At 44.2% G+C, this 13,420-nt stretch overlaps 1 protein-coding gene across 4 annotated transcripts in view; it reads right to left on the bottom strand.

Annotated features, from left to right (window-relative positions):
- Nucleotides 1-470: 470 nt before the first annotated feature.
- The window catches only part of NFYC (nuclear transcription factor Y subunit gamma), a 53,265-nt gene continuing 40,315 nt past the window's right edge, over nt 471-13,420 (bottom strand). For all 4 annotated transcript variants that reach the window (XM_088153395.1, XM_088153396.1, XM_088153401.1 and 1 more), the window contains 5 exons: nt 7,341-7,514; nt 6,058-6,216; nt 3,322-3,429; nt 1,844-1,903; nt 471-1,417 (listed from right to left, as the gene is read on the bottom strand). In XM_088153395.1, coding sequence (XP_088009521.1) covers nt 1,298-1,417; nt 1,844-1,903; nt 3,322-3,429; nt 6,058-6,216; nt 7,341-7,514 — 621 coding nt within the window. In that variant the 3' untranslated portion in view covers nt 471-1,297. The remainder of the gene's footprint in view (nt 1,418-1,843; nt 1,904-3,321; nt 3,430-6,057; nt 6,217-7,340; nt 7,515-13,420) is intronic.

The following is a 13,420-nucleotide window of genomic DNA, read 5'->3' as shown; positions in this document are numbered from 1 at the left end:
GATTTTCTTAAAAATAATTTTAATTAAATGGCTGGAGGTGAAGTGAAAATCTAGTTTCCAGACAGTTGTCATCTTTATTCCCTAAAAGCATTGAGAGCTATTCTTAAAGATGACAGCAACTAGCTACCAGTGCTTCCCCGCACCCCCAACCCCAAGAACAGATTGACTTCTCTTGTTCTTGCCTAGTACAGAACTTGCAATGCAGCAAGGTATCAGTTGGTGGTGATTCAAAGTTATGTAGTGAAAAAATGGGGAGAAAAAAAGAGACTGGGGCTCATCCATTGTCCAGTGGATTGTTCTAAGCTTCTCCAGTCAAGTCATTCACCTAAAACGTGCCAATCCATAGGACGTGGGCAGATTCTGAAGCAGTTTTAAAACATTAGATAAGTCTAAATCTGGCCAAGCAGAATCTGTTTTGGATCAGGGTCAACTGATGAGACGAGTTGAGAAAGGCACAGAATACAGAATACTATAGGAAAAAAAAAAGGTTTATTGCATTTCATGCAGCTTTTAAAAACATGCATTGGCTGAATTTTATACCGTTACCCAGTAAATTGCATTTGCATGTCCAAATTTCCTTAAGTCACCCCAAAATAGTTTGCAGCCAACTTTAAAGCCTTTAGAAAACAGGATTAATACAGGAAAAGCTGTTTTTTTCCCTGTCATTTTCATCCTTGGGAGCTGCAGTTACCAGCACCTGGATTTGGGACATAGAAAAACAAACAAGCAAGAGGAACCCCTCTGCCCATTCTCTCTCACATGCGTGCACACACACACATACGCACACATATATACCCATATACACGCTAACGCACTTTCAGACTTAATATTAACATTGCAGTATGTGCAGTCAGGGGTGAAACGGGATGAAGATCCTCTGATTCCAAATGTACTGGACGGGAGAACAGAAAGGCAAAGGAAAGATCCCGGACCACGGAGAACTGAGAAGGCGCTGCACTGCCTGGCAGAGCCTTCTGTAAAATGGTCAAACTGGAACTATTGAGGAACACAGAATTCAAAATTTCTAAAAAAGAAATACATGTATATGTGTATATATATATGTATATATATATATATATATTGCATTGTAGTCAGTTCCTATGGCATCCTCTTCGTCCAGCCAACATAAGCAGTTGATGTAATGCTGATCACAGCCCTCGGCATCTTTCTATCAATGAAGACTCGTGGTGGGGAGGGAATGGACTAGTTAAAGAAGGCTTCTGAACTCTGTCAGCGGAAACATCAGTCAAGTCGGGTTGAATTCTGCCATATCAGAAGCGCTTCCAGCTGGAGCTGGTCAGTCTCCCGTGACCTGTGGGGCCTGTCCATCTGTTGTCTGATTGGTAGACTGGATAAACATGGGTTGGGTGATGTCTTGACCGGCAGGCATGGTCACTTGTTGGATCTGGTACAGTTGCTGGGAGGGAACAAGCAAAGAGAACTCCAGGAACTGCATTTCTGATGGATCCTTTCAAGGCATGGCATGGTACCGCACGCTCTTAGGTACAGAGGCACCGGTTCAATTCATTTATACACTGCTAATGCTACCTACAAACACCTCTTCCTTCTGCAATAGTCCTCAACTGGGAAAAATTCACAGCTCTGATGGGAGTCCCCTGAACTGCCGGGGAGCATCCAAAGCACAACACTCCAAGCTAGTTCTCAATTAGCAGAAGGAATTAATAGGGCGAATATCTTATAATCCACAGAAAGATGACTCTGGCTTCTTCCTGTTGGGTCAACAACCCTCTGAAGAAAGCTGGCTTCCTTCAAGAGAAGCTGGCCACACCAAGCTGCTCTGGCAAGAACCCCTTCCCCCAGCCCCAAGTGTAAAGACATGTACCTGTCCATCTGTGAACTGGCTGAACTGCTGCTGTCCCTGCTGAACGTCTGTTTGCGCAATCTGGAAAAGACAGGCATTTGTGACATTTGCAGCTCTCTGATCAAGCGGGAATCAGCGCATTCAATAAATGCAAAAGAGTGACTATAAATCACAAGAGACCCCTTGAAGTCTCTGGCCTGCTTTTTCTCCTGCGAACCCCCTGCAATTTGTGGCTCTCCTATTATTTATTTCCCAAAGGAATTTACCTACCAAAGAAGATAAATACCCCACTCCCAAGGGAGGTGCAAGACACTGGCATAACTTATGTTCCCCACAAGGGGAAGGATACAAGAATGGGGGGGGGGGGTTCCATGTATGTGCGCATGTGGGCTTGTGTTGGATTACTAGTGTTCTTTTTGCTGGTGGGATTGGGGGAGTCAGGCTTGGGGACAGTACAGAAGCCATTCAGACAGTCTGTTGAGCAACAGGCCTATTTGCAGATGTAGCTGTGAACTTTTCCAAATAAATGGCCTTCAACAAGTAAGGTCTGAAGCTCCATGACTGTAGAAACTGGAAGACTGGGACAGAGACATAGCTGAAGACACCCCCTTCTTAAGAGAAGAGGTTGTAGGTATGTGTTGGGGAAGGCCCAGAGGAAAAAAAAGACTGAGACTGAGAAAAACAATCTGATCTGATACTAATCAAGGCAAATCCCAGGTCACAGACAATGAAGCACCCAGATCTGAAGGAGATGACGGGCACTGTTGGCCAGGATCTAAACAAAAGTACTGCTTTTAATGAATGCATTTAGCAGTTCCTAAAAAAGGTTTTGCAAAGCAGTGGAAATTAGATACGGCGCCTGAACACAAAGAATGGCGACGTGAAGGATGGCAGGTGGCTCAAAGAGAAAAGCTGACCGATACAAAGGCCTGGGGGGGAAAAAGGAATGGAGTTTCAATAAATTTGCTGAAAACTGGATAAAGTTTTTAAGTAGGAAACAGATTCCAGATTCCAGCCTCCAAACATCGGGCCCTCTAGCACTGTATCATTTTTAACACACGTAAGGCATTTATTGAATGAGGACAGTGGTGTCCAAGTGGGGAGGGGTGTCAAAAAAGTCAAGATGGCAGCTGCAACCACCTTCTTGGCTTTTTTGACAGCCTATAGAGACACCCCTGAAAAATGGTGTTTACAAAATAAAACATGATTTATATTTTTACAGTTCATTAAAGGACTTGTGCCTGGGCAGACTTATGACAAGAGCTCTGAGCCATCCTCCTTGTCCCACTTGATATGCAAAGGAGCAGGGTCAATGTGACTTCTCCAAATGGTTGAGGTTTTAAAAAAAATAGAGGCAGTAATCAGCAGAAATTCAAGATCAGAATGCCTACCACCACCCCTGGATTCAGTGGTTGCATCTTGGGAAATCAATTCCTTTTTCAAAAGGCTGGGAACATTTTAACAGCTATTTTCAAGAAACTTAGGAGGTCTGCTAATACCTGCTGTGTGTTGGCTGCAAGCGTCTGGATCTGGCCCTGGACCACTTGGGTTCCAGACACAGGCTGAGCTAAGCGGATATACTGCAGCTGGCCGGCATTAAGCTGGACCTAGAAACAGCAGGGGGGAAGAAGAGGACACAGAGTTGGTTGCCTGGAAAACAGAACGGTCCTCTCATTTCCTAGGGATGCATGGAGAGATTAGACAGGCAAGATCACATAATGAGACCAGAGTTGAAACCATAAACACATGTCCTTCAGGTGCTCCTCCCTGCTATCTTCACCTCAGCAACGTAGAAGAACAGAAAAAGAGCTTGTTCCTAGTTTCTCAGCTTCTCTGACTCCAAACAATAAACAAACCTGGAATAAATTTACTTTCACAGGAAAGTTAAAGGAAGGGGTTTTCAGCCTGGGGATTAGGTTGTACATGGTACCTGCAGAAGGCATCAGATCAGCAGAAGGGTGGAGCAGGACTCACCTGGGACATTTCTCCCACCTACTAGCTGGGCTGGCTGTAAAGGACAACCATGAAAATGGAGAACGCAACAGTTAATGCTCCGTCACTTTTCTTTGAATTTGTTCTGGAAGAGGAACTGAGGCAGCCGATCTTCCAGACCTCCAGAGAAACGTCTGGAGCTTGGTGGCTAAACTAGATTCAGCAGCTGGTCTCTCCACTTAAAAGACAGAGCTGGGAGAAGCTTTTGCCTTGACAGCCTTGAAAAGTTGCTGTCAAAGAGAGAGAGAGCTTCTTGCATCATGAGGACCACCAGCTTGGAGCACCCAGAATCATTTTAGGAATTTTGAGAACATACCCAGAAAAGACTGAGATATCCTTGGTAAAAGTTCTAGGAAACCTCTTGTCAAGTTCATGAGACTTTTCTTCTTTAATCTGACAAGCTCCAATTGTCCAGCTTTGCAGAAAATTGGAAGGGGTATTGGACTTCACAGAAGGCTCTACCAGTGTCAGTGGGGAAAGCAACCTCTTATATTCTCCTCTCAGTCAGGGAAAAGCAGGCTGAAGTAACATACAGGCTACACAAAGCATGAAGAGGGGGATCTTGGATCTCCCCCTAAGGAATATACTTATTTCATGGTGCCACTATTATTACACAGCCTCTTCCTTTTGGCAAAATTCTTTGAAGAGCCACTCTTCCTCCCCAGGGATCAACATCACATATGCCCATGTACGTGACCAAATGCATGATATAACGACAGGCGGCTGTCATGGGCATTTCAATTACTTATTTAAAGCTTCCACGTGAACAATGTAAAGACTTTGGGATGAAATTACATGGAAACAACTTGAATGAAGAAGTACCAGTGGTTCACATATCCATATTTCTTTTTCAAACATGAAGGGAAAGAACCCAACTTGATTTCTAATTGTTCTGATTAATGCAAACCCTGTCCCATTATGACACTCTCCTCGCCACACACCCCCCCTCCAGGATTGTGCCACCAAAATATGATGGCTAATCATTGATTTTCAGTGGCATGATGGCATTTAAAAAGAAAATGAAATAACCCCCAACACAGATGCATTAAATCTCAGGTACACTTAAGGCAACTATTTTGATGCCAAGAATCTCAGTCTACCCCCTCTGGTGATGTTATGGTGTCACTGCTGGACCTCTCAGGTTCCTCATTTTGCATTTTAAAAAGTACAGCCCCCACCACAAAAAGCTTGCTCAGCCCTGTTTTAGAGCAACCTCACTACATTTAGAAATAGTTAACCTCCTCCCTGCCCTATTTATACAAAATGCAATTATATTGTGCTCAGGACAGCATCTTTTAATAAAGAAACAGGTGGAGAAGATCTTTAGACAATCTGTCATTGATGCTCCAAACCTTGTGGAGCAGAAATTACAGCACTTGGACCTTGCCCCTCCACTGACTTCTCTAACATGCAGGATTTTTTTCTCCCCAAATAATCAGTCCCTGAAGGCAAAGGGCAGCCCCCCTGTTTCAAATATATGCTTTCTGCAAGCAAAAGCTTCTTTACAGCTGTCTTTCTTCAGGCACTGAAATATGCCTGCAGGGAGAAAAGCTGTTTGCAACTAGAGGCCCCTAGTTAGACTTTAACTAGAATAACTAACTCAAAATGGACAACACAGACATTAAGGGCTTCAACTTACTGCTCTGTTGCACACAACCCAAGAGCTTCCATCTGGGAAACAACTCGTTAAAGATAAGACTGGAAAGGCTGGAAGGGTCAGTTTGGAGAGAGACCTTCAAAACATGCATGATTATGAAAACAGGCATGGAATATTTTGCAAATATTTGTGCGGCCCTTATGCAAGCCTTCTGTGAAATATGCAGGACTTTTTAAATGTTAAATCAAACTATGACGTAAAACTGTTTTACAAGATGAGAAGGAAAGAAGGAAGTTGAGCTGATGAGTGGCACAGGATGGGAGTCTACATGGGGAAGAGGTGGCTTCGGCAAAGGTTTGAAGGAGCTGCTTTTTAGAACAGGCTTTCTCTCCAGAACTTGGCAGACAACATGCAGACCCAAACCTGACACAGCCAGCAAAAAAGGGTTAGAGCTGGTCATCCAGGGGTATCCGCGGGAGAGAATACAATCGGAGCTTTGATCGCATCATCGTGGCTGCCCTCTTGACGTTTTTTACCATACCCTGCGGACACCCCTGCAGTCACCACGACTCTCTTCTCAAATCAAGGCCAGGGCTCCCGGCCGTTTCTGCTCTCCTGCAGCTTTCGGGCTGATTTTGACTCTCACCGGTATTTGCTGGATTTCACCCGTGTTGGTGATGATTTGCTGCATAACTTGCATGGTTGGCCCGGTCCCGCTCTGTGCTGGCTGGGTTTGCCCCTGTGGCTGGGCCTGAACTATCTGCACCTGTTGCCCTTCGCCGACCTGCATGGTCACAGGAGTGGTCTGAAAAAAGAGACACACAAGAGAAGACGGAGGACATCTCAAATACATTGGTTCACTACGTTTGTGTCCTGCAACGTGACCAGGACAGGCTACTCTCAAAATCAGCAAGCAAGTGGAAATGCTCCCTTCTCTTCAGTGTCAAAGTCTTTTAGACAGAAAAGGCCTAAGATAGTGGAAAGGGCATTTATTAAAATTTTCAGATACTAATAATTAAAAAGCAAAACATAATCCACATTTCATTCTATTTTTCATTCAACTCATATCCTGTCCTTCCTCCAGGGGTTCAAGGTGACCTCACACCACTCCTCCAATTTTTCCCCTTGAGAACCTTGGCAAGCAATCATGATGGCCAAACATCATCCAGGGAGCTTTCACGGCCAAAGCTGGACTTGAAACACAAGGAAAGGGAGCTTCAGTCTGACAGGAGCAGCCAGAATTTCCAGTCCCAAAATGAGTGCCAGTGTTTATGTAGAGAGCACTGATTTCTCCCCAGTGATGTACCTACAGGTACAGCCTGTGGATCTCCTCCAACAACTAAGCTTCAGGAGGTATGGACAACATGTGGCCATCCAGATGTTGTTGGAACTCTATGTAGTCCCGGCCAGAATGACCCAGGGGAGGGAGAATCGGCACTGCAGCAGGCAATGTCTTCTTTCCTTGCCCCTCCTTCCTGCTTGTCACTTAAGAAGGCAGTGAGAAACCTGTCCCTACCTCCATTCCCATCCCCACCCTCACTGGGCAGATCTTCTGTTTGTAAGCCTAGGCAGCTGGTTTCCGTCTTAAGACTTGCCGTTTTGCCAACATTACGAGGTTGGATTTCCACAACACACTAAGGCTAGCCTAAAACAGGGCTGGGTAGTTTGTGGTTCAGCACATTGCAGGAATGCAGCCACAGCATGCTGGGAGAACCTGACCAATATATTAAGCCACAATACCCTAGTTTCTTTGCTTGTATGCAGCAAGGTACCCGTCTAGTGTGTTGTGTTTTGTTACCTCAATTTTAACAAGCTGTGTGAACTCAGCCTGTTATATCTCCCTTCACAGATCAGAGTACACCTGATGCCTCCCTCCATCCTGCTCCCCAAATTTAGAGGGCAAGCCATCTGAGAGGCCTGCGTACCAACCTGCCCTTGCTGAGGCTGTGCAATGATAATCTGCCCAGGCTGGATTGTGGTGGTGGACGTGGTTGTCTGCTGGCCCGTCTGCTGGCCCTGGACCTGGACAGCTGCTGGCTGCTGGGCCAGGGTGAAGTAGTACTGGACAGGTTCTGCTGGAGTCACAGCTTGGCGCACCTCCTCCTATGCCAAAGGAGAAGAGGAAGGTCAGGCACAGTAAACCTAAGCCTGAAACATGAGGATTCCACCAGAAGCCAGAAATGCAAACAGGTATGGAAAAGTTAGTGTTAAAGTTACATAATTGTCAAGATTTGTCTCCCCTCCAACTATCTCTCTCCCTTTTTCTTTCTTTTCTTTTTTTTTTTTGGAGATTGCGCATCAACCATCTGTTCTGCTCTGTTCTGCCTGTCTTACTTTCTCCCATTCTTGAGATAGTCTTCAGGTCTGGTGGCTGCATTTCCATTTTCTCCTGCAAAGACAAGCAGCGTCTGAGAGTGAACAGGCCTGCTGCTTTGGGGGAAAAGCTTTCCAGGCATGATGAAAGCAAGGAGTTATTATTAACAGTGAGGACAATGAGCTGATGAAAAATGCCATTTACTTACTTAGGTGACATTTCAAACCAATTTGAGTTCTTGGGGCAGATCATGAAGGCAAACAATAAAATGCAATAATAGCACAGAAGCAGATAAGAATAACACCTTAGTAAAACTACTACTGCTAAGGGACACTTTTTATCTTAAATGAATGCCAGGCATGTGCCTACCCTAACTCTCCCATCAAGGCCTCTCCCCACCTATCCTTCCTGGTTCTCTACCTCCTCCAAATGAAAAGCTGGAGAACACTGACAGGACAAACCTGGAGCCATACGCAGACACGTTTTGAGCTCCACAAGACATCATGAGGAGTTACAATTTCCAAGAGGACCAGTCCATGCCAGGAGGCGTAAACAACCTTCTCCCAGCCACCACAAAGTCACAGCTGAGAGTGTAGGATGTTTACACACACTGCTACATGGCTAGGGTCAAATTGGCAAAACACACACAAGGGCTACTGGCCAGTTAACTTCTGCCACCTTCTATCCAAAATGGCTGAGGCAAAAAAAGGGCACAGAGGATGCTTACCCCAGCTGGGACTGAATTCAGTTGTAGTGACTGATTGCTCAAAGGTGGTATCAACATCTGGTTAAAAAATCCACTAAGAATCTGTCCCTGTTGCAGAAGAGGGCTAAAGGACATCCACTGGATCACTCTCCTCCCTGCACGGATAAATCATCTCCATGTAGGGAAAATCAAGTATAAAAGTGACCCATCTTCCAGGGTTTTAAGCAGTGAATCCTGCAAGTTATTTTCTTCTTGAGCTTCTTTAGAAAGACAGGCATAATTTCCTAGCATACCCCCGAACTCATCATTTAAATACAACTTTTAATGATTTTGAAATCGTTTGGCACTTGGAATGACTACTAGGTTTGAATGAATCACAGCTTCAAAAGCACTACGAAACTCTTGTCTGGCCCACTTGCCAGCAATGATATCAGTGGGCACGGCCAAGAGATGCTGTTGCCAAGAATGAATTCCATCAACAACACATAAGGACCTCTTGTGCAAAGTCACTGGCCTGCGTCAAAGCAGCTGACCCTGGGCCCACAGGGTGAGAGAAAAATCTTTCTGGGAAAGAAAATCCCTTTCTGACTTCAGAAGAGTTGAAGGCTGCTGTCCAGACAGAATGGAAGCTGACGAGAGTTGCTCCTCTTCCCTTTTATCTAAAACCAGATTCACGTCTCTACAAGACATGAGCACCAGGCAAATTCCCATTTGCTCAGTGAGCTGGAAAAGAGAGAAGCTGACATAACTGGCTTCCTGCATTTTTCAGGGCACCCTCAGACCTGTGGGTTAGGGCGCTGTTCAGCCTGAAAGAGGCAATTGTGGTGAGAAAGATCCAGCAGGAACACCACTCTTAAGCTAGACTGTGCTAGAAGGCTCAAGATGTTAGAGCTCACTGCAGGCAGGTATGGGTGGATGTGTCTGACAACTCCTTCCATCTAGGATAACATGGGAAGTGCAACCCAACATATTTGGAGGGCACCAAGTTGAAGAAAGATCTTTTACATAATGGCTGGAAGTGGGTTATTTAAAAAGCTTCTGAACTACAGGAAGACAGATCTCACCAACCCTGACTGCTCCCTTCAGTGTATTGAGCAATCCAAGTGCCCTTTATATATTTCCAGTTTCATCTCATCTCCTCCTGTAATACCACATTGTTCTCAACATCTTGAAAACTCACAGATCCATGAGAAACTGTTTTTAGCTTTTCTTCCCCTTTTAAATGTGCACACTTGATATGCCTTTGTACAATAAGGAGTCAACTAGGTATGTGGAAGCTCCTACTTTATTTTTAAGCAGCCCTATTTTGTTTCCAAACTAAGGATAAAGCTTGACTGACAGAGTGCCTATTAAGGGAATGATAGGCTGAAAACAAGTAGAAGCAGAAACAACTCAGTGCTGCCAAGATGGGAATCCAAATGCAACTACTTCATTGCAGTATGATTTTGGTCCAGACCTCTGCAACGTATGAACCAGGAACAGGGTAAAAGTGTGATAAGGCAGTGCCACTATAGGCCAACATATCTGTAGAACTTGGTGCAATTAAAAAAAAAAAAAGACAGCCAAACATCCACAGCTGGCTTCATTAAATCAGTTTTTTTCAATCTAACCAATCACAGGGATACAAAACTCTTTATTACTCTATGTGGCTATAATTGTGATTGCTGGATTCTCCAAATGGTTACAAGGGATTACATTAAAAACACAGAATAGTCAAATGTATCTGTGTCTCTTCTAGAAAAACATAAAAATTAATTTAAAAAACAAAAATGTTGCTATGGGGCAATTTAAAGTGGTCTGTGGTAGTTTTGTAAGTTATATAAATGACCACGAAGGAAAAAAAAATGATACCTGAAGCTTACTGGAATATTTGGGAATATATGTCTTTTTGTTCTTCTTATTCAAGGGCACAAGTCAGTCCGTATGCAGACCTAACATTAATGAATTTCTACTCCTCCTTTTATACCTTAGCATTTTCCCCCTTTGTTAAAAGTTAATTATACTTTTGTATAATTTCCCTTTTTAATAAGGATACCTTATTGTAATACTACTCTGTAAGGACTTATATTTGCTGTATCAATAATAATGCATTTTTTTTAATGAACCAGGAATGCCAGCTATTCAAAGCCACAGAGAATTACTTGAGTCTGTTCCAGAGTTTCATGAAATCTGGAGTCCTGGAACCCTTGAAACCTGACCGGGGCAGAAAGCACTGCAATCGTTCCCACGTGTGGCCTCAAGGGACAACAGGAGGAGGACAGATATAAAACAGCGCCTTGCTTGTTCTATATTTGTAGTCAAGGCTTCTCTGAAACCAAAGCAAGTATGCCTTGGCATTTACCAAGAAGAGAAAGTGGAACAAACTTCAGAGCACTGCTATCCACCCTGCTGCTGGGAACATTAAGTGTGTGCAGTTCTTTGGAACCTCCCAATGCTGGAAGAAATTTGCCCCGCACCCCACTCCCTTGTGGCACACCTGGATCTTTTAGGAATCCTATGTTGGGGCAAACCTGATGCCACTGAGCTTGCCAAGGAGACAGAAATCTTGGTCTAGACTACACTGTTATGCCTGTTGTGGCATTAGGCGATTGACAATAGTGGCCTTCAAAAGCATTGCAGTGTTCAGAAATGAGCACTTGCACTCAGCCTTCTTCATTACAGGGCCCTTTGGTACATCAGTGTGAGCCCGATTCTATTTTTATGGAAGGAACAATATAAAATAAAAACACCATATTGCAAGGGTGGGAAACTTCCATTATCCCCCTCCAAGCTGGAGATGCTGAGAACAGCAGCTTAATGACATCTGGAAGATTACAAGTTCCCCACCTCCAAAGTGAGGCCTCTTGAAGGACTTTGTAATTTATTGGTATATGGATACTTCTACAAAGCCATATATCCCTTCTCTGATCCTCCAGCTGGAAAGGTCTGCCTTATTTTAAGCAGAGGGGAGATTTAAACCCATGGAGAGCAAACGTTATGCTAGGATCACTGTTTGTTTTACACCCTACATACAGAAATTCCAGACTTAAACTTGCTATACCAGCCGGAATAGAATTTGGACAAGGCTTCCCTGTGGTCACTGAATATCACAAACGGAAGTTAATGCACAGACATGGGATTGTATTTCAGTGACAGTAGGCTGTCCTCCTCACAATCCTGAAAAATCAACTTCCCCAACAAAGGGAGTGAGGCTTCTCAACAAAACGTCTTAGATAAAGGACAGGGGCAAACTTGGGGCTTAAAAGATCTGCTCTGTTTTCTACACGAGCATCAAGGCCCAGAATATAAAACAGTGGCTGAAGAGCCAGACATATGATTAGAGTTCCAGAACTGGGTATTTTCTGAGCACTTTTAGCAGCTCAAGAATTTGTTTTCAGGATAACAGTTAACCTCACAGGTTTCCCCCTGCAACCACAAACCCACTCCTCATTCCCCAATTTTCCCAAGCATTTTTGTATTTCAGTGACCTAATATAGGATGAAGGAGTGTGTTTTATTTGTTGCTCTTGTGAGTCAGACGTCCTTGCTGATCAGTTGAACTCCTCTCTGGAGGTCTTCCAAACATATCACCACTGCCATAAGAAAGCATGTTTTAATAAGAGGCAAAGGAAAGAGACTGTATACCTTATCTTGAGGTCTTTGGAGGTAGATTACAAGAGCACTAAATGTTGTAACTATTATAGTTAAAAGAACGCTTGCAGTGTTTTTAATCGGCCAATATTCTTCTGTATTCTAAGGTTGGTTTACAAGTAGCGACTGAATATATTCCAAATCTGGAGCTTTCTCAAGCCAGGTGTCACCCAAGGGCAACTCTTCAATACGAACCCATTCTGTTTCAGGAGAATTGTGGCAGCCTGCCGCTGTAAACATCCGACTGAAAGCCTCTTTGAGCCTGTACAGCTTCCAGTCAAGGATGTTTACAGGAGCAACAACTGCCCAGATAAATTCACAATGGGACGCTCGCAGGATGATGTATTCCTTGCTGCAAGAATACCATGGAACTTGCGCATGTTGGCTGATTCCCATGTCAAACGTCCTGGAAGATGTGGAGTCCTAAGGAAGATGGTGCTCTTCCCATCACCATAATTCTCAATTCAAGCAGGCACAAACTTAAGTTACCATTATAACTCTCTGTCCAGTCAACTGGGCAAGATTTTTTGACTAGGCAAAATACAAAAGTTCTAAGTGACCAACTGGAAAATGTGTCCCGTTTCTAAGCACGAGGCAGAAACCTGCAACATCACGCACAGGTTATTGCTTATGTAACAGGAACCTGCTGGGTAGGTAATCAAGGGCTCAGTTGTGAGCCCGGGAAGGGGAGGGGAGGGGAGGGGAGGGCACACACTGCCTTTCAAATCCATCCTCACGCTGCTTTTCACAATTTCTAAAACATTCAGTTATCTGAGTCAAAACCAGCAGCAATACCATGTGTTACGTTGAGATGAGAGGGGAAAAAAATGAAGGATTCTGGAGAATAAACTATATTAAATTCAACTGGCAGACTAAACGTAACCATGCTTACTATATACATACATCTGAAAAGAGGAGGACTGCCAGAGCTGGAGGAATAAGCTGTTTCATTCACAAGAGAGAACATAAAGTCTGGTAGGCATTCAGGCAAGCTGAACCTCAAGCTACATTCAACAAGTTGAAGCCCAACTGGATCCTGCATGCAAATCTGGGCATTATACAATCCTGATACAACCTATCAACCTGTTTGGCAGCTCTACAGGTGACTAGCCTCAGGCACGGCTTAAAGTGCCCTCCAGACTCTACGAGCCCTCATGGGGAATTAGAGTTGCATGCAACAGGGTTACAAGGAACTCCAAATTCCCCCACAAGCCCACTGTGCTAGGCTTGCTGCAGCTGAATCCTAACATCATCTAGTCTATCAGACTGCAGAGCAACAGAGAAGGAACACAAGGCTGCCCATCTCCTTCCAGAGGAGCCAGCTCCAGTGGGTTTCAGAAGAGGGGTACTGAAAGGGAAG

Source organism: Python bivittatus, unplaced genomic scaffold (assembly GCF_059951505.1).
Source record: "Python bivittatus isolate LINGU-HERP-01145 unplaced genomic scaffold, Pbiv_v1 ctg000040_np1212, whole genome shotgun sequence".
Taxonomy (NCBI): Eukaryota; Metazoa; Chordata; class Lepidosauria; order Squamata; family Pythonidae; genus Python; species Python bivittatus.
This window is presented reverse-complemented; position numbering and strand designations above follow the sequence as displayed.